The sequence below is a fragment of the Temnothorax americanus genome, unplaced genomic scaffold (assembly GCF_048541705.1).
Source record: "Temnothorax americanus isolate GAGA-0224 unplaced genomic scaffold, ASM4854170v1 Scaffold13, whole genome shotgun sequence".
Classification (NCBI taxonomy): domain Eukaryota; kingdom Metazoa; phylum Arthropoda; class Insecta; order Hymenoptera; family Formicidae; genus Temnothorax; species Temnothorax americanus.
The window spans coordinates 4,398,669-4,426,625 of record NW_027509264.1 but is presented as its reverse complement, the minus strand read 5'-3'; the positions used below and the strand labels follow the sequence as shown (position 1 = coordinate 4,426,625).

At 33.5% G+C, this 27,957-nt stretch overlaps 3 protein-coding genes across 5 annotated transcripts; 1 reads left to right on the top strand and 2 right to left on the bottom strand.

The window, feature by feature from the left end:
* Positions 1–21: 21 nt before the first annotated feature.
* LOC143894083 (farnesol dehydrogenase-like) lies at positions 22–3,223 on the bottom strand. The gene is made up of 5 exons (XM_077400154.1): positions 2,299–3,223; positions 1,931–2,057; positions 1,231–1,363; positions 719–868; positions 22–335 (listed from the first exon to the last, which is right to left on the bottom strand). Exons 1-5 carry the CDS (start codon positions 2,600–2,602, stop codon positions 261–263), a joined length of 789 nt encoding a protein of 262 aa, XP_077256280.1. The 5' UTR covers positions 2,603–3,223; the 3' UTR covers positions 22–260.
* Positions 712–27,760, top strand: Grd (GABA-gated ion channel). Of its 3 annotated transcripts, XM_077400125.1 has the most exons (10): positions 8,709–8,995; positions 9,846–10,584; positions 16,121–16,266; positions 17,600–17,792; positions 18,099–18,319; positions 23,535–23,617; positions 24,051–24,191; positions 25,526–25,678; positions 26,458–26,717; positions 27,052–27,760. In XM_077400125.1, the coding sequence occupies exons 3-10, from the start codon at positions 16,214–16,216 to the stop codon at positions 27,472–27,474; spliced, it is 1,527 nt and encodes a 508-aa protein (XP_077256251.1). In that variant the 5' UTR covers positions 8,709–8,995; positions 9,846–10,584; positions 16,121–16,213; the 3' UTR covers positions 27,475–27,760. The 3 variants fall into 3 exon arrangements, with proteins under 3 accessions (XP_077256250.1, XP_077256251.1, XP_077256249.1); XM_077400124.1 differs by lacking the exons at positions 8,709–8,995; positions 9,846–10,584 and adding an exon at positions 712–820; XM_077400123.1 differs by lacking the exon at positions 9,846–10,584.
* On the bottom strand, positions 10,593–15,515 carry LOC143894078 (uncharacterized). Its single transcript, XM_077400145.1, has 5 exons — positions 13,537–15,515; positions 13,086–13,312; positions 12,655–12,763; positions 11,909–12,107; positions 10,593–11,653 (listed from the first exon to the last, which is right to left on the bottom strand). The coding sequence occupies exons 1-5, from the start codon at positions 13,678–13,680 to the stop codon at positions 11,364–11,366; spliced, it is 969 nt and encodes a 322-aa protein (XP_077256271.1). The 5' UTR covers positions 13,681–15,515; the 3' UTR covers positions 10,593–11,363.
* Positions 27,761–27,957: the final 197 nt, after the last annotated feature.

Here is a 27,957-nt window from a genome sequence, read left to right as displayed (position 1 = left end):
TAAAATTGCGACAAACGTAAATTAACTTGTATTCTTTTCAATTATTTATAATTAATAGAATATATTATCACAAATGTAGAAAAATTTATTTGTAAATATAAAAATTAGATACTATTTTTTCCCTATAATAATTATTCATTTCTTTATTTCGAGATGTGATAGAAAATGAGAATTTCTTTTTACTTGATTTATTTTTTAAGAAAATATATGAATGCTAAAAATTCAAAAATTTATTGTTTTAAACGCAAAAAGCGTATCCATTACTCTGCCGTGAACCGTTTAACATTCTCCGAAGTGAATGCAGCTTCATGTATCGTCAGTACAACTTCCGATATCTGAAATAAATAAACTACGGTTGCGTGCGTATTTGATATGGCGTGATATTTAATTTAGGGAGAAATTAATTCTCGTTTAGAGAGTTTTAAATTTCCAATGTTTTAAAATGAAATTCTAAAATTATTCTATCGGCACGTTTAAAACGTAATACGAGTTATAAAATTAAACCCCGTATCAAATCATAAATAAAAATATATTTATGTGTAATTCATATAAATATAACGCAATGTATGACAATAGTTAATTATTATTATTATTATTATTTAAGTGTTATTTGCTGAAATATAATTTGTTTTTGCATTTTTTTCTTGCAGATTTTTGTAACTACAAATATTATACAAAAATTATCAAATATAAGTCATCGCATCTTTTTAGCAATCACCTGTACGTGGGGCGGCGTACTCAAGATATGGACTACTGCATGTGCAACATCCTGGTCTTCCAGGACTGGGCAGAGATTGTTCGAGATGGCATCAGATAAGCCGTAAGTTTCCATTAACATAGATGTTCTCACCGCGCCAGGGCTGACGTTCTGTTTACGAAGATATCGTTGAACGTTTCAAAATATATCATCATTGTCATTCTATTACTTTGTTATGTTTCCGTTCTACGGTCTTTACAGCATAACGCTACCAATCGTTACTAGACTAAAATCATTATCGTTATTATTATTATTATTATTATTATCGTTATTATTGCAAATCTAACTGTCTTACAACATTAAAAAAAGGTATTAATAAAATACTATTGAAGATAAATAGATTATTACTTATATAACTCATTGTCAGTGCAAATTAAATTACTAGCGAAGTCTATACTTTGTTATATATTTTTCAGTTCAGTAATATATTGCTTTTGCATTAACAAGTTTAGTATAAAGTATAGTATATATACCGTGACTTTTACATCGAGATTTGCGTTTATCAATTCGTTGCATAGACTCGCTGCCATGCCAGTGATAGCAAATTTACTGGCACAATACAAACTCACTGGTGCAGTAACTTTTTGAGCATTATGTCCCGCTACACTGTGAATAAAGCAAATATATGACGGTTAACAGTACCACAAAATAAACTCGACTCTTACTTGCGAATTTAAGAATTATATGGAAGATTGTCAAAAACATACCCATATTATAAATATACATTATACATATATATAACTAATCTAATAAAAGTGTAATTATATATAAGAAAGATTGAACAAATCGCATTAATGCACTATGTAATTCGTATTGCAATGTTTATTATATTATATATCACGGTTTAAATCTTAATATTTGTGAGTATTACACACTTTTTTATGTGTAGTAAATTAATTTAATAATTTTAAATCTTGCATCTTATGTTAGACTTGCAGATTTTGTTAGACAGCAGAGAAAAAGAAAGAAAAAGAGAATAAAAGCGCGCGCGCGCGCGCGTATATTCACAATCAATTTGGTTTGTATAAAATTTATTAATAAACTAGAATTACAAAAAGTTTATGTATTGCAAGTAGTCGGTGTATAAATAAAATACTTGTTTATGATGATCACGGTAAATTGAAAGTAAATTCCAGTACCCCTACTTATATTTATTTCACATTTGATACTTACCTACTAATATTAATGATATGACCCGACGCTTTACGCTTTTTGACGGACTGCACTAATTCCCGCGAACAAATTGCTGCTGCAATAACATTCACGTCCATAATCTCGCGATATGTCTCCGTTGATCCCTCTTTCAACAAAAACCAATAAATAATATAGCTTGTCTTTCACATAAAATCAATTTAAATATTTGCATAACAAAAATGTCATAAGGAAAACTTCTTGATCTTATATTATGTAGATAAGGTATGCATGCATGTGTACATCTAGTAGACTTAAAACATCTTGTATAGGCTTCGGTGTTACTTGACAAATTTTTTGCGATTAAATCGCACACACATTGAAAAAAAAGAAAGAATAAAAGAATTTACCTATAATCGTTTCGTTTGAGATCACCCCAGCGTTGTTGATCATTACGTCAATACCGCTTAATCTTTCCTCCGCCCATTTGAACACTTTGAGAATGTTCTCTTCTTGTCGAACGTCACATTGCATCGTATACACTTCAGCCTTGAACTCACGTTTGATATTCTTCGCCAATTCCTCCAGCTTTTCCAGTCTTCTCGCTACAGCGATCACTTTCATTCCATTCTTCGCGAGTGCTCTCGTAATCTGTGCACCTATTCCGGCACTTGCCCCAGTGATCATCGCGACTTTTCCTATCCAACGATCCATCGCGACGAAAATCTCTCGCGTAACTGTCGACCGGCTAAATTGCTCCAGTCCCCTTTAAAGTCTAAACGCTTACCCACACCAATGACTCACCAACTCACCAATGTTTACCGCGACGATATACCAATCAACGATCAAATTCATCCATTTCAATGTGTCAATCGGAGACTGGCCGATTAAGGCATATCTAGAAAATTTGTCGGAATTGTAAGATTGTGTGGCCGTTTGGAAAAATAATTTTATATGTATATTGTCACTAAATTTTATACAAAATGTATAAAGATTGTAACAACTGTTAAAGACAGATTCCTAAGGCCAAGGCTATAACAGTTTTTTTTTTTTTTTTTTTTTTTACTTATAAACATTTAAAGTTAGTGAATTAGGTTCAGGTACGGTACTTACAACTTGTAACGCACAGTACTAACAGCGAAAGTTGACTGATAGCCTCTTTGGTAGCTCAGTGTATCGACATAAAAGATTACATATATGGAAAAATAGTGAGATTGCTTTTACTAATATTTGCGTAAACGCATTGTCTACATAATAAGAAAGTACACAACATATCTGTATAATCGATGATTTTAATGTAACGTAATAAGCTCGTTAAATAATAAAGCGCATCTATAATTATATATATATTTCGTCAAGTAATTAACTTGATCTGATCCCGGGTATGGCCATCTCCTTTCATCGGTACAGCAAACTTAAACAGGATCAATGGGATAATGTGATGGGTACGGATCGCTTGGAGGAGACATCCTTTTACCGAAGGATTAGCAAACTCGTTAGCTTGGTCAGCTACGGTCTGCTCTTATCAATGTATAGCGTGTCGTTTTGCGTGGGAGAAATGCTCACTTTTGTCTCATATAGATGTCGATATAGATGTCGGTTGTACATATAAGCGTATAAAAATAAATCAGCATATGAGACAATTTTATGCTATATAGTTTCATAACAAATTTTATGAGAAACCAAAGGAAACCACAGGAGGACAAGCGAATGAGACTTAAAATTATAGGGGGGGGGGAGGGAGGAAAGCTTGAACAACACACGATATAATCAAACACCCATTTTTTAGTTCGGCACAACAAATGTCGAAAAGTGTGAAAATGATGGCACGCGACGATATTTTTATTAAATATAAAATTAAGTTATTAATAAAAAAAACTGACGCTACACGAAGAACGAGCCAGATCTTTCTAACATTAAGTCTAATAGTTCTATATCTAATATTCTATAACTTGTTTATGTATATATCTTAAGCTTCATCTGGCGATTACCACCGGAAAATAGTCACTGAACGTTATGCCGAACGATAAAACTTTTAATTTCGAATACTATAAAAAGAATATCCGATCAAATAATCAAACGTTCGTTTTCTCCGTATATCGGTATCCTATATCAATTGCTTCTCCCAACATGTACACAAACTCTTTCGATATAGCGATGACTGCGACAAGCTTATAGAGCAAGGTTGAGTTCATGCGATCGAAAATGGGACGATACAAAATGTGGGTTATCGGCAAAATTCCAAATCGAGAAGCAAATGCGCGGAAGGTCGCGGTCAAAACGACGAACAGTACCAATGATAGTGGTTGGGAAGAAAAGATTTTGAAAATTGCTGATGGTGCTGCTCTGAAGTACCCTTCGCGTAGTGAGTTTCCACTTCTAACTCGTTTTCGCTCCACTTGCCAAGTTCCTACTTTTATCCGCACGTTTCGCCTACGGCTTATATTCCAGGGGCGCATCTGTCTTGTAGCAAGGGTGAGAAATATTAGGCTCACGAATTCTAAGAACCCACAACCCTGTCTCTTTCTTAACACAAAAGAAACCAGAAGAAAAAATGTAAGAAGAAGCATTTAAGGGAATTAGATCATTTTTATATTATATATTATTACGTTCGAGCAAATTAAGAAAGAAACATTTAATTATTGTATAAGATACAATCACAATAATAGAATAAGAAGATTTGACAAAATTAATGATACACCGCACCTTTTATTGGCACCGATCAATCGTTAATCAATCTCGTTAATTGTTTGCTCCAATCGACCATTCGTCATTTCAAATTTTTACTTTCTTGTCAATACCTATACTTAGGATTTTTCCCTATATTGATTTTATACTTTTTATATTTTCAGTTATTAGCCGTTAAAGTGTATACTGAATATTGATACCATAAATGTACTATTTGCACAGTATTATTTCTTGAATTAAAACTGATGATTACTTTAAAAAAAAATTAAACAAAAATTTGATAGCTTTAGCAAATTTAGTATAAATAGTATGTTACATAAAGTATATTACGATTAAAAATGCGTCGCAATGTATGCTTGCGTATTTGACTAGAAAAATCGAATCTCGCGTCTCTGAAAGACACCTGCATTTTAATACGAACTAATAAAAAGCCACTGGGATATATAAGTACCTATAGAGGCTGTCGCGAGCCGAGAGAGAGGTAAATTCGTGGGATCGCTGTTTTTGTCATGCAGTTCGTATGACAAAGACAACTATGTATATCTTTCTCTCAGTAATATGCGTATGCGTTTTGCACAACAGAGAAAGAGAGGGATCCCACAATATCTATATATCTGTCTCAGGCTCGTTTTCCGTCTACGGGCGTAGCATCGCACAGTGCCCACTCCATATTATTTATATCTCAGTGGGAAAAGCAGAAAAAAACATAAATTGAGTCCTATATGAGCATCGACATGATTTCCGAGAAGCGATCCACTCAATCGTATCAATTTCTTTTTCCAATAAATATGATGGAGGATGAAGAGGATGGAAGCTGAGATAAATCTATGTTATAATATTTGAATATTCGGTTTGTAAAATGTTGTTTTATGTATCTATACGTAATTAACTTTAAGAATAACTTGTCAGAATAAATCGCTACTAACAATAAGAGAGTAGCATTGCGAATGCGTTTTCACTCGTTAGTTATTACACTTGTTACACTTTTCATTTCGTGAAAATTTCCCGTTGAGCAGTTTTCACTTCTCTTTGTAAGTCAGCAGAAAGCGCAACAAAACTTTTCTCCGGAGAGGTGTCACGTACGACGCGAGGATATTTATGACAAAAAGAAAAAAGAAAAAGTATAAGTACTACCTATTTCCGCAAAAAACTTGCACGAGTTTGCATGTCCGTTTAATCGCACGTTACACGATGATGCTCATTTATGAGAAACGAATGCAGAAATGGAATACATTTATCTGTATTTCATTCTATTTAATGCGCTTGTTGATATCGTTAATTTACTATATCATTGCGCGAGACGTATAATTCTGTTTTAATTAAATTTCTGCAGTCCATGTAATCGATCACAGCTGTCTTTGACCTATGCTACAATATCTAAAGTTTATTTAGATCAAAAAAGATCTTTGCAAATATTTTTTTTTATTAGAGTCTTTAATGATTAACAATGATTAACTCTCTCTCTCTCTCTCTCTCTCTCTCTCTCTCTCTCTCTCTCTCTCTCTCTCTCTCTCTCTCTTCCTATGCAATTTTTCTATGTAATTTTATAGCTCATAAAGGCTGTGAGATAGCAAGAGAAAATAGGAAAAGTAATTAATGGCAGCAAAACAGTGCGAGTCATTCGACTGCGACGAGCTACAGTGGTATAATGAGAGTAAGAAATGGGTGACTCTCGTAGAGATTAGATTCGGATAGGAAACGATAGCGCAGAGATTTCTGTTCACGGACGAGAGATTAAAGATCTACGAGTGGTCCGCTTGGGATTAAAGTTAGATTATACGGACAAACACGTGAATTATGGAGAGCTGCGAGTTGAGTTGCCATCAAGTATACGTTATGCGTCTGACGGTTAGTTGAAAAGAAATTTCGAATTTCGATGCAATTATGTTTGGCTAATCGTTTATATACTAAACAACTAAACCATAAGATAGAGAGAGAAAGAGAGAGAGAGAGAGAGAGAGAGAGAGAGAGAGAGAGAAAGATTAATCATATACAAATTTTTTATAAGAATATTATAAATAATTATATAGATTAACATAAGTTATAGACATATACGATAAATAAAATATTTATTGAACTAGAGAACGATAATGGACAACGGATATATTGGCAATCAAAGATGTCTTTTTCCGTATCATGCGCTGTTTTACTTACCTCTTTGCCCCAAGTCATATTATCATACTGCTGGTCGAGATTGGTATTGTTGTTCGAGACACGGTACGATTCGTGAAAAGAGAGAGATATTTCCTCAAGTTCCGGAAGGAAACCTGGGAAACGCGATACTATATGCCATCTTGGTGCAGGAAGTTTTGTCTGTTTTCCCAAGTTCGACATATGATATCATCTACATACTTTTCGCTTTATGTGCAAATTTGCAAGTTTTAAAACAAAAGCGAATACTTCTTATTAGATAAGAAACGCATGTGCCCCTGTGATCTAACAATCCAACTTGATGATTAGATCTCCAATGTGCCTTATACATTCTATACATTATGCCTCATATATTACATATTGTGTATAAATATTGATATACATATATGTAGATTATAGGTACATAAAATTCTTTAACTAAATATACAAGATAAGCATTTGGTAATTAACCTTGTACTAAAATTCTGTAAAATCTAATTAAATTTATGTGAGCACAATTCTATTTTGAATTATCTATCATCAAATTAAAGCAAACATGCACACACATTATTTCGTTATTTTAATAATAAGATACAGTTGTTTAAAAAATTATAAGAAGGGTGTATTTAAAATAGCGCTCAAAGAATCTACTGCCATTATTCGGAATATTCTGTATAGTGTATACATATAGCAGAGCGAGACGAAATGAATTTCGCGTATCAGGAAACGCGTCAGGATGTGTCCGCATCCTGTTTGGAGTTGGCGGAAATTGCGAGTTCCGTTAGTAGATCTGGTCCGATCGAAGACATCTTCGATGACGGAAGCTCCGGATTGTCTCAGCTAGTCTACATCAATTTGTTACGAGCTTCCGATTTTGAATAGATGCCGGTATAAGATTCACTACGATCGTGAAAATATCGTGACCGATACATCTGTCACGATACATCTTCGTGACGTTCTCGTTTAGAATTGATCGGAACTCGTTCTTCAATAAGGATCGTAAATCGCAAGGATCGCAAATGGAAATGCTGCCAACAGATCGCTTCAATTATTCTCCGGATATCTTGGTCTTTTACACGTTATCTCCACACATCGAAAATTTGCCGTTATAAAATCTGTCGTCACCGTCGCGATAATCAACGCTTGTGGATCGCGATCGGCGTTAGCAACAAGTTCAATATAAAATTCAAATTGTTCCAACAAATATGAGAGACATAATAAATATAACTGAATTTTAATATAACATGCATAATTAATTTTTCGTAGAAAATTAGGAATCTATTTATATATATTAGAGGAAAAGGGATTTATATATATATCTGAAATATATCCATCTTATAGATGAGAAAAGCCGTCATATAATAATTGTAATTTGTATGTGGTATAATAAAGTAAGCTATAATAAACTCGGCACGCGCATATTAAAGATACCGCTATCGGATAAGGAGATCTATATGAAATTCAAAAACTCTGGAAGAATGGAGAATCGTGCGCGAGCCCCTTAATGCATTCTTGAGAACGAAAGCAAAGTTCTGTGTCGCGATGAAATGTGATGTCGTAAAATGAGTTCTGTCATTCTGCACTCGTCCGCAAAAATGTGGTCAAGTGCTTACAATTGATTGATTACTTAAGAGAGAATTCTGTAGCAGAGTCATATCAGAGATCATATATCATTCAACATTTTTACTGCATTTTTTTACAGTTGAAAGAAATACAATAATTAATTTCAGATCAACCGAAAACAATGTCTTAAAAATTTAATTTTTACAGAATGAAATATACATACGCATAAAATTTAATTTATTATGGATGAAATATACAGCAAGCATGATCAATTTATAATATTATGTATTAGAATTTTGCTCCGTATATATATCAGTATTTTAATATAAATACTTTATCCACTACCATTTATTAAGTTGTAAAATATAACGATCGAAAACATGAAGATAGAGAAAGGGGCGCAAGCTGGTGGGGATTGACAGCGGAGGGCGAGGGCGGAAAGCGCGGCGTTTCTACCCTTCGTCAGCTGTCCCGTTTGGAGCAGTCAGTGCGCGTTGTGGCTTCGCCACGTGCTTCTCGCGATCTTTAGATACCCTAGGCGATCAAGATCCATGCGTCGGAACCTTTTATCGTATCCTTGTGTGATGAGGATCAAATATTATCTAGAAATATTTTTATCTAACGCATTTGTGAGTAGTTGCGAGAATGTCGAAGGCACTTTCGCTATCATCATGACCTCATGTTGCAAAAGTTTCAAAATGCCAACGTCTCAAACACGTGCGCTTGGTAAGTTGTTAAAGATTTGAGATTAAAACTTATCTAAATCTCTTAATAGAATTTCGATGTATTCTAAATATACTAAAGTAATAATATCTACGTTTTAATTTGTGCAATTTTATTTGAAAACGTTGAAGATATCTGTTCAACTGAATATTTACAACAAATTGCAAAATTTATTAAGTATTTTAAACATTTCAAAATATTATTTCGAAATTTACAAGCATGTTCTCTCTCCTTCTCTCTCTCTCTCTCTCTCCTTTAATTTTGTTTTTTTTATTATATTAAGAATTTAATAAAGCCTTTAAAACATTGATCAATTTCGTGAATGTAACTACATATATATATAATGTCTATGCTGTTAAAAAAAATAAATTTTTATATTCTAAAACTTTTTGATCACGAGCTGTTATTACTAAAGCATTATTTAAAAAAAATTCCAAACTTATTTAATAAATAATTTGTTTTAATTGAATAAAATAATGTTTAAAATTATTACAGTTTATATTGTTTTGTAATAAAAAATTAATAAAAATGTCATTTATACAATAACAAGTTATATAATATATAATATTCTACGCAAGTTACCTAGTCAATACGTGTTCAATAGATTTTGAGATTAACTTCGCGGACCCTTCTCATCAGAAGATTTCGAGAAACGTTCTTTAACTTATCTGTTGTGTGAAAAAATTGTACAGATCAACAATATGTATCCAAAAATATTGTCGAAATTTCATCGAAATGATTTTCATTTATAATATAATATTCTGTCTTTCTAATATAGACGTATATCTTCATTACATATTATCCTCTCCTATTAATTATTCATTACGCTATAATCCATTTATTTCACTTTTAGCCGTCACTCAAGCAAATAACGGAAGCGTGCGCAATTGTGAACTCGACACGTTGAAGCGTATTTTAATGAAATTTATTTGATAAGCGAGGTAGAATGTGAACTAGGAGTGTTTAATATGGAAAAAAATCAAAATCCTTTATATCTGAAATATTCATAAGGCAGAAGTCTCAAAAAATGATTGAAAAATGGCATGAGATGTAAATACATCTCAAGAATCATATTTGATATAAAAGAGTACATATGATACATGCATTTGGCAGTAAATCTAAAATTGGAACGATTGCTTGTACTACAATTTTTATAAATTAATTCCTTTCTGTAAAAATATAATATGATTTGTACTTAATTTTTTTCTATACACATATAATATTTCAGTATATGTATAATTGTTAACGGTACAACTATACACGTTGCATACAAATGCGTCAAATCAAACAATGGCTTGTTTTGATATTACTCGGTGTACAATCGAAAAATAAATGTGCTGGTAAAGTAAAGTAATGCTTTCTAGAAAACTTTGCAGGCAAATAAAAATCCGATTCGAGCAAACTTAGACAACGTCCCGAACAAAGAGTCAAACGAATATGGGAAGCAAACTGCCGTGTGCCGTGCCCGCCGCGGAAAACTTTGCTAGCAAGGATAAAACGCCATTGGCTAAACCGATAAACATCAGAAAGCTTTAGTCACGTTGAAAAATGCGCCGCGCGCCCGCGCCGGTTCGAGGCTTCGCTCAAACGTGGTGAGAAAAATCCCGTAAAAAGTGACGCTCCCGATAGTATCCCGCCTCAGCAAAAGCTTCCGCACTTTGTTCCTGGAGTACTTCCTGGTATTCGCCCGTCATACACTTATCGGCTCCCAACGCTAATGACGAGAACGAAAGCGCCGATGATATGCCGAAGAGACAGTTTGTCTATACATACATACTATATTTCGTGTTGGAGAACTTCATAAATCATACCGATGCCAATGCGTCTTGGACAGCAAATCATGAGAAGAAGCGCGTTTGTACCATAAAAACTTTCTGAAATGTTGCATTTATTTATTTGTTTATCACAAACGATTTGTAGATTTCTGTGGCCAATTTGATAAATTTGTCAATCATTTTTTCTTGTAAAATAAATGTTTCTTGAAAAATATTTTTTAGTAAATTAATTTCTTTGCCAAAAAATGCTCTGAGCAAAGCTATAATGTTCAAGTACCTATATATGAAGTAATAATATTGCAGCTTGCAAATGTTGAAAGTAAACGTCATCGCGTTTAAATGCTCTTTCAAGAAAATAACATATCTAATGAAAATGGGATATTCTGTATAAAATACACATCATCCATCACACATGCATATTTATTTTATAAGTTACCCGGGCCTTAAAACGTTTACAAATTTATCTCTCAAAACAGTAGACATTTCGGTACAGAAAAAAGTAGAAAACAAAAAATAGACAGATATATAACCGCCAAAAAGTAGAAGATTGTACATTGACAAATGCAGAGTGGAATAATACAAATAAAAGAATGTGATCAGTCTCTCGAGTTCTCCAGGGTGCTGCCGCTGTTGCTGTCGTTCGGCTCGCGAACTCTTTCACCGTCTATGTGTGCTTCTTGATGCGCCACGTTGCATTCCATGGATCCGTGATCCTCGTCACATTGCTGCCTGTCGTTCTCGATCTCCTCGGTCGGATGCTGTCGCGCTTGCATCGTTCGTTGCAACTGCTGCGGACTTGGAGCTCGAGGCACTGATCTACCCCTCGATTTTGCGCGCGCCTCTTTGCGTTTCGGTACTTTGCGTTCTCGACACAATGATTTATTTGCTAAAATATAAATCAATGTAATTACAATATATATATATATATATATATATATACACAATATGTGAAAAAAATAGAAAGCAAATATACATTAGTGACATTGATTACTGCTTTTGTCAGGCAAATGTGATACTATGTATATTTTGGAAACTTTAGAATTTAATATTTAGAGATTATGTAAAGGCATAAGTCTTTCTCATAGAGTGCATAATTCTTAATTAAAATTTTCTTATTTTTTTCCAATATGGTTAAAATTACCCCGAGACATATGCTTCCGGCTCACGTCGCAGTCACTATCGCAATCGCTTTCGTCAGAAAAGTCGGACTCGAGCTCTCGCTTGGATACTCTTGAACGTTTCGTTCGACGGTTGAATGGTACGGGCGAATCGTCCCTTCGAATTGATTGATCCGGATCCTCGAACTCCTCGTCCTCGTATGTGCGCTTTCGCTGTCGTCGCTATCATCGCCATATGAACATAAAAATTGTATTTTGTACGTTTTATCTAATTAAATATCAATAACCTTTATTCACGATGTGAGAAAAGTGTGAGAAAATATTCGAATTGCAACAATTATTTTCGATACTGTTTTAATATATTACAAAATAATATACAATATGATTTATTTTATTACAATTTACAATGTACATTTTTTTACAATTTATAGTCTCTTTATTTCTATATTTTGCGGAAAATATTGGAAACTTTACGTCAAATTACGTTTAATTCTGCCGTCTCTTTGCATTATGTCGCGCAATAGACTCTTATTACAACTCACCCCCAAGTTCCTTTACCTCAAGATGTAAGGATAATACGATACCCTAGCATTTATACTACTGATGGAATCTCTTTACAAATATCTTGTGATTCTTAAGAGATATAAGAACGAAGGTAACAGAATATAAAATACAAATATATTAAATGTATATTATATAAAATTAAATATTATTGTTAAAGCAGTCAAAACTATTTGAGTAGCGCGCGATAACTCTAATTGCGACGCACCTTTCGATTCTGAGCGGCATCGGGTCGTCTATATGGCGATCGTCGGGACTTCCTTCTTCCTTTACTACTACGATGTTTACTATTTCGTCGCCGTGACGTAGTTCTTTTCCTATATTCGTAGATATTAAACAGAATAAGTAATCGGTAATCCATTTCAATTTTTTCGTCTTTCTCTTCAAATTCAGCATTTTAAAACCATGTTAGATTTCTTAATAATGATATTAGATGGCAGTCTATCATTATTAATCCATTAGAGATTGTAAACGTTAATCGTCATTTATAATACATCTCGATAAATCTCATTTATAAAATTTACACGTACATATAATAAATGTAAAAATTATCGTCTTTGAGATGTCTTGAGACACTTTAAATTAATCGAAAAAGAACACAAATACATTTGTCCGTATAATAGAAATATTACGGCGTACTTGCGCTCTTGCCCTTGAGTTCGACGAGAAGATTCCACGTCGCCGATAGGTGCTTGCGCATCCGGTTTTGATTTTTTCTCTTCACTTTTCTGATTGTTCGTAGCCGGTTCCTTACTAACAGGTGGGTTAGAGACAGAATTAGGATTTAAAGTGGCCAGTGTTTTATAACGACCACTCCGATGCCGTAAAAGTCCAGCATTTACTGCATGCTTTAAAGCTCGACGTACCTGCGATGCACCGAGTATATGTCATACAAACATTTAAATTACTTAAAATTTCATTATTGATGGTTATAGTAGAAGTTATCCTTCTCTCTTCTATTCCAAAAGAATAATTTGTAATTTATAATAGCTCTTTATAAGATGTTTATGACAGATTGCAGAAAAGGAAAACACAATAAAATTTCAATAAGACTATGAAACCTTTTATCTAAAGTTAATGTTACACTCACCTGCAGCGTCAAATTTTTGGACGATACGTTGCTGTGCCGGATAAAACTGAGAACTTCGCGAGCTGATGAACCTCTAGTGTCGCCAAGATTTGCCACTGCATCTAGCACGCGAGCCATGAGTCGCGGATTCGACGGTCGAACCATTTTATAATTTCGCAATTCACAATTCACTCACACACAACTGCTGCTTGACTATTCCTAATCCTTTTGAATTTCTCTATCGATTAAATTTCAAGTTATCTCACCACATAAGGAATAAATAGTGTACGGGGATACATTTAGTACCGAATACTAAACAATCACCAGCAAATGGTGTTGGCAATGTTTTGACTACAATAATTATTGTGTATTTTTGTATCTTTGGCTTTATCCAGTTATGACACATCTACATTAAAAAAATAATAATAATAATAATAATTTACGATAAATCCTTTCATGTCCATTTTGCGAATTGCAGGATCGAATTCTTAACGCTACTCTAAATTTCGAGATTGATATGCCACACCTACACAATATGCGCATATTACCTGACAAATTACCTGACAAGCCAAAAGACATCCAATCGCTTTTCTCAATTTGACAAATTGTTCTGATAAACCAAACCCGTCGTAAATGCGGGTCGTCCTTAAGAGCACCACGAATTTCGTTGAGGCATCAGAGGCATGCCGTCATTTGCGTCGAAGTTGTCGCCGGCGAGATGTTCGTTGTCTCCGAATGATATTCTTCGTCTGTTTGACGATGCTTATTTTTTCTTTTCATCAGAACGCAAACACGTGGGTTATATACATTATGCATACATTGAAAATTGAAATCCAATGAGTCGTGATTAAGACATGCGTATTCAGTATAATTTGGAATTTGAGATTTATTAAAATTGATATATTTTTTATGTAACTTGGAAATTAAACAAATTCCTCAGAATGATTTCTATACTTATATATTGATCATATGATGCTAGAAACGCGCGCGCGACAATCGATATAGATACATTTTACCGCATTTATAGCATGGAAAATTGACGTTGTGTCATCCCAACTTACAGCTTTGTAACACGAAGTGCTATCGACGTGTCAGGAATTTTCGCGGTACCGTGAACTCGAATTACAAATTAAACTTTAAGGAATGCCTGCTACACGTACGTCTTCGCGCGCTTTCTCGTACGTGCGTGTTTGTTAAGCACCGTGTGACTTATCTATTCTGTGCCATTGACAAGGATGTGTTGTGTGCACATGACTTGCCGAAACATATTTAATGTTCGTAATATAATAAAAACATTTTGCCTTAACACAGATTCTTGTTCTTCGACTGTAAGATTGTAAGAACGAGACATTTTAAAATATTTAAAAAATTTTTTAAAATTAATTTACTTTGGCAGTATCTCTTAAAAAACCATGTAAAGGTACCAAACGCGTCATCTTTGTCGAAAGCTCTCTAACATTTCGTCACACTTTCATTCTAAACATGTTTAGAAAGCAACCATGTACCATAATTTGGAAAATTATTTACACGAGTGACCGTTTTCGCAAGACGCGTTGATTTAATTAAAATTTGAATTAAAGGAATTAAAATCCCTGCTTCCGATTTACGTATACACAAACGTTGCTGATAATCAGGCCATCCCAGCAATCGTCACGTCGCGAATGGCACCCACTTTTCAAAGCGTATCTCGTATTTACATGTGTACAAATAGCTGTTTGCATACGGTGCGGTTCGTTCGCTTTCAAACGTCTTTCGCTTCAAACTATTTTCGAGGAAGAATGAATGAAGGGTATATGTCGCACAAGCAGCGAATGTTATACGCATAACGCATAACCGTCAAGATTTGCCGATTTATCGATTTACCGATTCGATATCTGTCTATTTACTACGCGTTATCGCACATCGTCACCGAAAATCGAGCAACGCAAAAGTCAAAAAGGGCAAAGTCTATAATAAAAGACGTCGAGGAGATTAAAGAGCTAATTCTTCGCGATCTTTAAACATTTGTGTTGCGCTGTTTCGAAACATCGATCGATCAAAGAGAAAAATGTCATAATGGCAAGATGAACAACAAGTACAGAAATGAAAAACTAGATGTTTTTAAATTAAATTTAAACAAAAATTTTTATATTCATCAGCAGTAATATTTGTCCCAAATTAAGGCATCGCGTACAGAAACGAACAACTTAACGGTCCAATATACGCATTTATCGAGCAGACAGATTCACGGTTCATATACGAATGTAACGTAAAATTTGATAGCGTTATTAAACCTCGAAATATACACACCGTTATTTTCCATCTCGTTTACCGCTAAAAAAAAAGAAACGTTCGTTATGTGCTCGGATGCCATCACCTATAATGTATTATTTATATAGGATTGGTAACCAAATTCTAGCTCTCGATATTTCCGTGTGTATGAATATAGCATATTTCTATTAAATTTAATTGTACTTTTTAGTAACTGCGTTACCAATATATTCTAATCTCATTTTTTATATAAACTTATAAAATTTCTTATAAAATTAAAAAAGCTATATAATAATGCGTGTTGCAGGATTTTGTTTCTTAACTCTTATTAATGTTATATTGATGTTTACTATAGTGCGAAATATCAAATGGTCCTGTTGTTAAATCGAACTGACGAACGAATTCTTACACGAAGAAAGTAAGACTCCGACCTCACGAAGCTAACATCATGAAGCCAAGAATCCTGCTCGTCTTTGCCAATCTCATTACTTCTATCTTTTTGTAAGTTCGATCTACGAGAAACTCTGTGTTATATTTTATCCTATGCATTTTAATGATGTCAGTTATATGCGGAATTTATTTAATTCGGCGGCACTTCGTTAAACGATTTATAAAGTAAATGATTATGTATTCGTTTACGTGTAACGATGCAGTTTTCTTTACAAAGGACAAATAAATCCAAGGGCATACTTACTTATATTGTCTCTTGAATAACTCATTCGTATAATTGGAAGCCTTCTTTCTTACATGCATACATTAAACATTAAACAAAGGCCACTTTTATATTTAAACGGCTACATCAAGAAATACAATTAATGTAAATTCATTGCGGATATCTGTTCTCCATAATGTTGCTCATTGTCAGTCAATCTTACAATGAGATTAATACTTCAATTAACTGCAGGTATATTAACAATAAAAATTAATATAAAATTACGTCTTGTTGGAAATAAGTACAACAATTCCTTAAAAATTGTAATATTTCTTTAAATTTCAAATCAAATACTTTAAAGCGAAAAATTAAATTAAAAGTTCTATTATATTAATTAATTAATTAACGCTACAAATAGTGCAATTTCTTTGGGAATATAAATCTAAACAATTTAATTTAAATTTAGAAAATTGAAACACATGATAAGCAAATGCGGCTTTAACGTTTTTTAAATACGGTAAATATATATATGATTCCAGCTTTATTTAGCTTTCTCCCGAATGACTTTTGACCGTTTTAATTGCACTAGCTGTATACGCGTACAGTTGTATGTATTAGGTATATGGATCGAGATATGTTCACCAAGATTTCAGGATTCTGTGGCCGAGTAAGCAAAAGTTAAGCATGGTTTACTCCATATTTATCATACGCATTGTGCGTACGCGTATATATGTGCAGGGTGAATCGGTAACGCAAGCTAAAGAACTAAACTGAAATATATGTATGAGATATGGAACATGTTATTTAAAAAAGGCAAGATATTCCGACTAGTTGCACACCCTTGGAAACCGCTCAATTTTAGCACGTTATTAATGCAAATCAATCAATCAATCAATCAATTTGCTTGTCACGTGTCACGTAATATAATTTAACTCTTTGCGTACACTTCGAATCTTTTGTGTGTTAAACGCCGGCTTTTTCATCATTATTAATTAAAATATTAACTTGAACGACGTAAAATATTAATATTTATTTTTTAAATGCCTAAGAACATATAAATGTATTTCATCGCGCTGTAGAATTTTCGTGTTACAAAGTGAGTGTTTCTTCCGATTAATAAAATTAATCTTATCAAGCCGCGATTTACTCGGCTAGCTGGCAAAATTACGACACTTGTTTTAGAGTGGCCGCGGGTGCAAAAACTTCCGTCAGACAGCGGACGCAAAGCAACAACCACGGTAACATTAGTGACCTATTGGATAATCTACTTCGCGGTTACGACAATAGCATTAGACCAGACTTTGGCGGGCCCCCGGCCACTGTCGAAGTCGATATTATGGTACGCAGCATGGGTCCCATCTCTGAGATGGATATGGTCAGTCAAATTTTTCGTTTATCTCGCGGGCAATCACAAAATTTGAATCTGCCTAAATTATGTATACGAGTACATATATATAGGAAATCGATTTCAAATAATTCAGAACTTGGCATATAATAAATAGTGTATTATAAAAATAACGTACACCTTAACATTAAACGACATAGAAAAAACTCGAAAAAAACTAATTTTAATTAACGTGTCAAATTCTCGATTGTGGATTTCTACATATTTATTAAAATGTATAGACTATATATGAATGATGATATGCGGTTTATAATCAAAATTTGAAATTTCCTGCAGACGTACTCAATGGATTGTTACTTTCGACAATCGTGGGTCGACAAACGTTTAGCATTTCAGGGTGGTAAGGAGACACTCGCTCTGAGTATTTCTATGTTGGCACGAATCTGGAAGCCCGACACGTATTTCTACAATGGCAAGCATAGTTACCTGCATACGATCACCAGCCCGAATAAATTCGTCAGACTTTATCAGAATGGCAGAGTACTTTACAGTTCCAGGTATGTTTCAATAAATATCTCGATTCCGTAGATTAAAAACATGCATAATCCATGAAAGATCTTATAAATTTTGTCTTTTAAGAAGTTATAACTACAAGGTGTCAAAAATAATAAACTTCTTATAATCCTGGTATAAAGTAAGAGGAAAATGAAAGCTTAATCTCTATATTATTAATATTTATAACATTCAAATATTATTTAACGTCTGTTCATTACGCCGCAGTAATCAAGATACATCAACAGTACCAATACAAAAAAATCTTGTACCTTCAGTGCTTTATCATGTTAAATTTATTTTGGGTTGAAGTACAAAGAATTATGCGAAAGGTTTAGTCTTTCTGTCGTCTCATATGTTACCTTTATTATACCATAAAAATATCCTTTTAAGAAAATCGTGAAAACCGTAATGATGTCTCTTGCAAAAATGTCGTGAGATTTTTGATCGGAAGATCGGAACTTTATCTGAATTTTATCTCTTATTATTGCCAATCGCTTATAAAGATTTTTTTTCTTTCGAAAAGTCATGTAATCGAACATATTATACAATTGTGCTCTGTCAACTTACGGATAAATAACTATATAGTTTTGAAAATTGTGTAAAATTAAGGGAGATTAACAGTTAGGAGATATTGCAAATCAATTTAAAAATAAAAAATTGATCAACTTGACTTGATATTCCTTCTGATTTCTATTCGCTGACATATCTGTTAGTAATGCAAAATCTCTATTTTTTAACAAAGAGAAATAGAGATCGTGCACGTAAGATAGAATTTTAAGCAAGTATGTCAGTATTTGCTCGACACCAAATCTCTACAAATCTTTTCTCGGCAACGTGACATATGCAAGGTCTGAGGTATCTCGAACTCAAGGGTTAATTCTGCCGTACACAATAGATCCGGAAGACTAGGTCAAGAGAAAGGGAACAGATTAACAATAAGGAGATGGTTGTATCGCTTCAGTACTCCTTTTGTACTTGTATTTGATTTATATCAATAACAAACAACAATCTCTATTTTTATTCGTGTTCTATAGACGATAAAATTAGTTTCCAAAGTTAGTATCTTATTGAAAAATAAAAGTAATGTAAATTTACAAATATAACAATTCTTTTATTAATATAATAATTTAGTGTTGCTTTATGTTTATAAAATAAAAAATTATAATAGTAAATAGTAAATGAAATTATAGGTAGTAAAACAGAGAAAAGAAGATAAAGTTTATAAATTTAATTTTTATAAATTTATATATTTATAGATTTTTAGATTTAGGAAAAATAATTATTTGATTTCTCTCTCTCTCTCTCTCTCTCTCTCTCTTAAATATCAATTCCAAATAGCATACCGATGATACATTTAAATGTTAATTGGCTGTAACTTGACTAAATTGAAGCAATTGTCATAGTTTTACCGATTTTTATTTCGCAGTTTTTTATCGCATAAAGTACTAGGTATTCTGTATGTTGAAAAAGGAATAAATTCTTATTCTGACTTGCGGTTAAAACCTAGAATTAACCAAATCGCATGTTATAGCGATGAAAAATCAAGACTGCATCATACATACAAGTTCTGCACCTGTGACCGCGAACGCCGCAGTCAAGTACTATTGTGATATTTGCATTTAAATTAATGTCACTGCAAACACCTAGTTGTTTTATGGAATCTCGCGATTAATACGCAACGTTACGTATTATCAGACTGATCAAGAATTGTATATCCGTCAATACTCATTTTCTTTATATTTTGAACAATAATATAAACTTTTTATTGTTATTTAAAACAATCGACTTTCGAGTGAGTCTTGTGCGGCATTACTGTGGCAGCAACCCATTTTTTTTATTTACATTTTCAACGTACCAACATTATCATAATTCAAAAATTCGAAAACAAGCAAATAGATGCATATTACTAATAACTGACGAAATAAATACAGGAGAGAGAAAGGGAAGTAGAGATGATCTAGTCTAAAAAGAGCTTTTGGATCGTATCAAGAAATGCATCGAAGACGGGCCGCAATGCATGTATGATCAGAAGTACGAGTTGCAGTATCCCGTTGCATTTTCAAGAGAGGAAGAATGAGAGAGAAAGAGAGAGAGAGAGAGAGAGAGAGAGAGAGAGAGAGAGAGAGATTCAATTTCGCGAGAGTATGTCGAGCATGAAGTGTACACTGTACCGTGCAAATGCTCTCTCTCTCTCTCTCTCTCCCTCTCTGTTTCTCTTTTACTTTCCCTATCGATCGATAGATCCTTCCTTTGAAATACGCCGAAATTTTGTCTATCTCTGAAATGGCAAACGAAAGACGTAAAGCCTTTACAAAAATTGTTAAAATATATATACTCGTATAGCGATAAATCGAGAACTCAAGAACATTTGTGAAAAAATAACTAAACTTGTCTTTGCATTCTGTAAAGATGCGACTATATCTCGTAAACATCGGTTAATTGGCTAATCCAGAAACTATCGTTCAAAATGCGGTCGTAGTTTGTTGTAAGATAAAAAGATATCGTTCAATATATACATATACACGTATAGTGCACAACTGAAAAGCCGCACTTCTCTTCTGTAATTCTTGCTTGAATGGCGAGAAACTTTTCGAGAGTGACTTTTACTTTTCTTTTTCCTTTGACTTGAACAACGTCTATTCGGATCAACTTTTCGGATTAACTTTTGTCATTCGAATGTTTACCCGAGAAATTGTAAGTCTAACTCATATCTTTCAGAGCATTCAAGCGATAAGCAACGAAATTTCTGACAACATTGTTAGTTTTTTACGATAGTTTGTGCTTAAATAAAATGTATACTTATAAATTTTAATCCGTTTATTTTATTAATTTCTTCAAGAATAAATGTCTCAAAAGACATTCGCTCTTACTATATTGTGCTTTATTGAAATTGCAACTAAATGTTATTACAATCTGATTTATCCTGCGATCATTTACCATTGTATATGGATCTTCTACCACTTACTACTGCTTTCCATTCTATGCTTTAATTTTTCCTTCACAACGCTTCTTTTTTTTATCTACTTTTTTAAAAAATTTTTTCAAAAAAATTTACCAAAAGAATCGAGAACTTGTCGTCGCGCCATTGCTATCTTTAAAATTATCCTAAATTATTTATTTTGGAGCCGCGTTTAACTTTACCGCTCGGTTAATTCTTTTCTCGCGTATCCGTGAAAAGTTGGTCTTTCTTCATTTTTTTAATCTCATCCCATTCGACTTGGTTTTATCTCACGCTCCTTCGACCGTAATCGTCATTATTCATGAGGCAGAGAAAACTTGTCATTATAAAGGAATAAAACTTTTGCTTTTTTTCACCGATATTGTCAAGGAAGTGAGAGAGAGAGAAAGAGAGAGCGAGAGAGAGAGAGAAGAGAATGTTTATTGTGACGTAGAATTATGAGTCTCATTAGAACAGCCATCTGTATAATGCGTGTCCTACGTAAGTTTAGAACACAACTTTAAACCTCTCGTTGTGTCTTGTACAAAATGTGTCATTTCAAACTTTCAAAATATATTTAACCATCCATAATGTTTTCTGCACAATTTTGTTAATTAATTCTCTTTGATTATAACAAATACTTACATATTTTAAGATTATAATGTACTTCTAAAATTAATCAACTCTTTTATAACAAATATCACGATGCAAAGTAATTCGACAGAGTAAATTGTATTAATCTTAACGAAACTGTAAATTCTACACATCAAAAGACTATCTTAAAATTATTATCAATATTTCAAATAAATTCAGAAACTTCTGATCATCTATAATATCTAATGTAATAAAAAGTCAACAATCACTCAATATTTAAGGTAGACTAGACACTATAAAGCGCGCGCCATTTATTCTCGACTATTATATTTACTTATTCACGCATGCACGCATCAAGATAACCAAAATCAATCTATAATATAATAATCTGTCATTTATGAGTTACTCTCGCAGTACGAAGCCAAGCGAGAGAACCAATCAACATCGCGCAAAAAGGCCTCAATTCTTCGATAAAAAATAAATTAATTCAGGTAACGTGCCTTTTTCAAAAAGTGGAATTACAGAAAATAAAACTCAACAGAAGCTGAATATCAATATATGTAAATAATTTAAATCAAACTCGATTAAATATACAGCCACAACATTTGTTCGCGCTTTATTCGGAATAAAGTTCAGGTTAGTACCTCAATAATCGGGAATCTTTTCTTCAGCAAGTCTGTTGCTGAATTTGATTTTATACCGGGATTAAAAAGCAGTCCCTATACTGACACGGTACCCGACAATCATTCAAGGCAAATTGCCCGAGGTCTATCTTCAGCAAAACGCGGTCAATCTCGCAACACCTTTCGTGCCGTCGAGAATGTCGAGATACGTGAGAGAAATATTCAATCTGTGACTTGAAAAAAAGCCTAAAATCTTAAACTCCGGTAAAGGGGAATTCTTGTCTTTTTTTCTATACTCCTATTAGTCGATCATTATTTATTATCTTTTTCGTGCTTGGATCATTTTATTCATGATCTATATTCTTAAACTCTCGCAATTTTTCCATATTATTATGTTAAACGCATGCAAATATTATAGAATTTTTTTACTAAATTTATAACAAACAATAAAAATAAAACTTTAATCCTTCAAAAATTACGAGATATAACGGAAGTTGAGCTGTCGTGCGATCTCACGATATGAGGTGTGTAGGTATAAAAATAAACGCATACCTGCTGCAAATTTAACGATAAAGCGAGTTGTTGAAGTACCAAAGTGATGAATCCATAGATCGTTTTATCTCTTTTGATCTTAACTTTTCCGAAATTAAAACGCAGGGTGATAATTCAATGAAACTCAAAACAATTTACGATACTGATCTCTTATGCGTTTTGCACATTGCATTTGACCACAAGCAAAGTATAATACGTAATACTATTGAAATTTTGTTCAAATTGATTGAAAATTGAAATATTGCGTAAAATGAATGACAAGATTGTAGTAAACAACTATTTTCATTTAATATACAGAATGTTTAAATTAAACTTGTTCTTAATATATGACTTTCGAATTATAAGCGATTAAAATTTTAATTTTACTTAATTTTAATAGAATTTTGTATAACGACAACAATTTTAATCGAAAATCAGTTGCAGATGTATTTTTATAGTCTGTTATACGTTACGCACGTATCGAGATTATAGCATTCCAAAATTTGTGTTAAATTGTTTATGTCGTTTCAGACTTACGATTAAAGCAGGATGTCCGATGAATCTCGAAGATTTTCCAATGGATACACAAAGATGTCCGCTGCAATTCGGCAGCTGTGAGTTTAGTAAATTTATTTGTTCCGCGACTCTCAAAGATATATTTTATCGTTCCTCTTCTTTTCGCTTTTGCTTCCTTCCTTCGGCGACATTCGGATTGTATCAGCAATCTGCGATAAAAAGATTTCGAGGATCAATAAAATAACGGGGATCATGCAGGCTTAATCGTTTCTTGTGTAATTTTTAATCTCGTAAAAAATTATGCGACATTTAGCGTATTTATGCATGGAAATTAGGTTTAATTAAATTTATCAATAGACAACGAATTTATTATATATTTTCTTACTTATTTCTTTTATTTTTAAATAAAATCGTATATTTAAATGTTAAATAATGAAGCACCGAAAGCCAAGTGTGCAATTTTCGATTGTCAGCTACCATTTGAGACGATACGTCGATCTTTTTGGCAATGCGAAATTAATCCACTTACAGTCGGCTACACGACACGCGATGTAATCTACAAGTGGAACAGCGCAAGGCAAGTCGCTATAGCAGAGGACATGAAGCTGTCACAATTTGATCTGGTCGCCAATCCCACTGCAAATCATTCGACCGCACCGGGTTTCTCGCATGGTAAGTGCAATGAGACCGCCTGCAAACGAGATCAAGAATATACGGCTTATCAATATCTCTTCTAGCGCTGTGAATTTAGTACATTTAGTACAAAGAAGCAGAAAATGGCAATTGAGAATCAGAGAAATAAATATAGTGCTAAGACGTCGATAAAAATCCAACTTTAATATACATGTATACAACTTACAGTTAGTAAGCAGCAAATGATGAGCGAATAAATTAAAGTAACTTAACGCGAAAATTGGGAACTCTACAGAAAATTCGGTCAAGGAAGGGTAAAAGTAGCGTCGAAAGTCGCCTAGAAATGACGACTAATTGCAGCCTTCGCTAAAAGACGACTATATTACCTCTCTCTTTCTCTCCTTAAGCTTTCGTTGTCCGTTCCTGTAGACGAGCAACGCAGAAGATTGGGTACTACATAAATTTGTCGGCAAATTTTAATCGATCGAATTATTGTATTATCGATTAGTAAACGGCAAACGCCGCGGCTGCCTCTTGAGTTGATTGTGGAAGAACTTATCGAGGAAATCTGCTTAAAATCGTCAAGTCACATCGACCCAGAAAGATATTCTTATAATAATTTTAAACAACAACATTATAGCAACAATTGCTTTCCGACATGATGCTTCGTCGCGATAAAAATTACATTTTATTCTAGTAATAAAATATCATGAAGTTTTTGCAAATAATCGATGAATAAAAAGAGTGCGGGACTGACAGTCCATCCTTCGATAAGCAAAGATACAAATGTTTTTAAAATATTGTACTCTACAGAAATATGTGGTTAATCAGCGTTATATTTTGTTGATTTATTAAGCATGCAATGATACAACTACAAATTAAACTTGTCTAAGCCACTTTTGCCTGTCTTGTATTTAAATCTCTTGACGTAATCACTTGTGGTAATCATCTAAATTTCTTTTAATTTGGTAAAAGTGTATATATATATATATATATATATATATATATATATATATATATACATAATATATATATTTATATATATATATATTATAAAAACGTTTTTTTTATATTATATATATATATGTAGTCCGGAAGTATGTTCCGGGACTTTTATTTTTGATATCGGTATATTTCCGGGACATTCGGCAGTATTCCAGGACTGTCTGGAAAAATTGATGTCCTACGGCAATTTTCGGGACAGTTTTTTGAATCTGATTACATATATATGCGTTATATTCCAGGACTGTACATTTCAAAAACGTAAACAGTCCCGGAACATACCTCTGGACCTACATATATATATTTATATATATAGCGACGTTAAAAGCACGTTATTCTTAGCTTAGAAATATATGTCAAATATATTTCAGCGGAATATTCGATGCTCTTGGTGTACTTCCATTTACAAAGGCACATGGGTAACTTCCTAATACAGGTATACGGTCCTTGCGTCCTGCTGGTCGTCTTGTCTTGGGTCTCATTCTGGTTAAACAGAGAAGCTACCGCCGACCGAGTGTCGCTAGGTAAGAGCAGCTATTCCATTGCTATTAATAATTTAAGTGTTCTTTGAAACCTCCACCGTGTGTGTTACAATCTACCATACGATCTACTTTTTAAACATGCATTTTATCATACTTTTACAACAGATATGTGTACGGTAAACGTGTGTAAGAGAATATAACGCAGTACGAGCAAAATGCATCAAAAAGGATCTATGCTAAACCGCAAGCGTGAAAATGCACAAGCCGCATAATTTAACATACGCAACGCTTTCTCAACACCACAACAACGCCGCAAATGTGCTAATATAATTTCTTTGGCTTTATTAAACTTATAACTTTTCTTGTAACGAAAATCAAGTAATGTGTCGTTTCTTTTTTTAATTTATATCATTAATCAGACATTGTAATAAACATTGACTGGTCTGAAAATTTTCAAAACTTATATTACATATAATAATCTCTTTACTGTTGCAGAATTCAAATTTCTTATCAAGTGCCATTTTACTCTATATTTATAATATGTAATTATGTCTATAGCTATTTATCATGTTATATTTGTTATCGAAAATGTTATCGAAATACGACATACAAAAAATTTCCAAATAAAACAAATAATAAAAGAATAATAATAATGAAGGACTTTTGCAAATTGAATATCCGGATCGGATGTGATAATTGAAATTAAATAAACAACTGTAATTATATTGTATTTCCCTATTATTCACTAAAATTCAAGATAAACTTACTGTTCTAAAATTTATAATTGCACAGTTCGATTGTCACGTTACATCTTGTTTCAGGCATAACTACTGTATTAACCATGACATTCTTAGGACTCGAAGCGAGAACCGACCTGCCTAAAGTTCCTTATCCCACTGCTCTGGATTTCTTCGTCTTTCTCTCGTTCGCGTTCATCTTCGCTACTATAATACAATTTGCAGTGGTGCATTATTTCACCAAGTATGGATCGGGAGAGTGTTACTTTATTTCTGATCTAAGCGATACTGAAAGTTCAAACGAAGAGGAAGATGTAACTAGAAGACTAATAAAAAATCAACCGGTAAATATATTGTATCATATAGGCTCTTGGATTAAATAGAAGCGAGAAATTTATTGATTTCTTCCTATTTTCTCAAGAACAAATATAAATGCTGAAAGAGAGATAGAGAGAGAGAGAGAGGCAGAGGCATGAATATTGAATCAATAAAATCTAAATATAAATTGAAAAAAGACAAGAAAATAACGTTCTAGCAGATTTAGAACATTTTTCCTTTCATTTCCAAGTCATATCATGGTATAACTCGAAATGTTCAGTTCCAACGCAATGCAGGGAATGAGAGAGAATAATGGTTCCAAGTTTCAACTTCCATAACATTCCATAAATATTGTTTTAGGCCCGTCGGAAAAGTTCCGCGAGTTCTACTACACGAGGACGTGGCAATCGCAACTTGGCGATAAATGGCGACAGTATGATCGAAGTGATACCATTGTCAGCGATCTCGATTCCCGATAGGGATCCAGCGGTGCCTGGGCACTGGCAGATATCTTGTATGACCTGCAGCCCACCGCCCGCGCCGCGACAAATGCCGCCGCCGCCGCCGCCGCCACAGCCACAGCCGCCGTCATCCAAGCGAGCAACGTCGTCCGCGTCCAGAAGACGACGTCGGCGAACTCCCAGATATAACTCGGTATCGAAGATTGACCGCGTCAGTCGTGTAATGTTTCCCCTGTTTTTCCTGACCATCAATCTTTTCTATTGGTACGCGTATCTGTCGCGTAGCGAACGGATCCACTATTACAACTCCAACACCGCGTGATAGGACCTCCTGCCTCAAATAAGAGAGATATTGTGAAGATTATTTAAAATGCTTTACCAGCTAAAAAAGTCAACCGCGCAATTTTCCTAGCTCTAATACCGAACAAGGACAAATCTTTATTTTTATATGCGTCAATATACATTCGCATATAAATAAAATTATAAATTTAAATTTTATCTCACACACACACACCATGCAGATTATTTTAAGTGATAAGATTTTATCAAAATAATATTAAAATTTGAGAGAATGAAAGTGAAGGGTTTCGAGAGTAAACGCGGTGTAAGTATTTGTGGTAATAAATGGACGTGTCAGATGTCCATTGTAAAAACGAATATGGAGAAAATGACTGACGAAGAAATACGTACCGGCATAAAATATACAGGCTACAAGAGCTAAACTTGGCTAAATATACCTAACAAATAAGCAAAGCAAATAATGCACCTAAAAATTGAGCGGAAAGAATGTTATTCTAATATATAA

What these genes read in the sequence shown, in the direction of transcription:
- LOC143894083 (XM_077400154.1), bottom strand. Translation starts at nt 2,602, where the DNA reads ATGGATCGTTGGATAGGAAAAGTCGCGATGATCACTGGGGCAAGTGCC. An exon ending in CTCAAACGAAACGATTATAG is followed by an intron (nt 2,058 to 2,298) that starts GTAAATTCTTTT and finishes TTTTGTTGAAAG; the next exon opens with AGGGATCAACGGAGACATAT. An exon ending in ATCTCGATGTAAAAGTCACG is followed by an intron (nt 869 to 1,230) that starts GTATATATACTA and finishes CTTCGTAAACAG; the next exon opens with AACGTCAGCCCTGGCGCGGT.
- LOC143894078 (XM_077400145.1), bottom strand. Translation starts at nt 13,680, where the DNA reads ATGGTTCGACCGTCGAATCCGCGACTCATGGCTCGCGTGCTAGATGCA. An exon ending in CCAAAAATTTGACGCTGCAG is followed by an intron (nt 13,313 to 13,536) that starts GTGAGTGTAACA and finishes GGTGCATCGCAG; the next exon opens with GTACGTCGAGCTTTAAAGCA. An exon ending in ACTCAAGGGCAAGAGCGCAA is followed by an intron (nt 12,764 to 13,085) that starts GTACGCCGTAAT and finishes CTACGAATATAG; the next exon opens with GAAAAGAACTACGTCACGGC.
- Grd (XM_077400124.1), top strand. Translation starts at nt 16,214, where the DNA reads ATGAAGCCAAGAATCCTGCTCGTCTTTGCCAATCTCATTACTTCTATC. An exon ending in CTCATTACTTCTATCTTTTT is followed by an intron (nt 16,267 to 17,599) that starts GTAAGTTCGATC and finishes CACTTGTTTTAG; the next exon opens with AGTGGCCGCGGGTGCAAAAA. An exon ending in GACTAATAAAAAATCAACCG is followed by an intron (nt 26,718 to 27,051) that starts GTAAATATATTG and finishes ATATTGTTTTAG; the next exon opens with GCCCGTCGGAAAAGTTCCGC.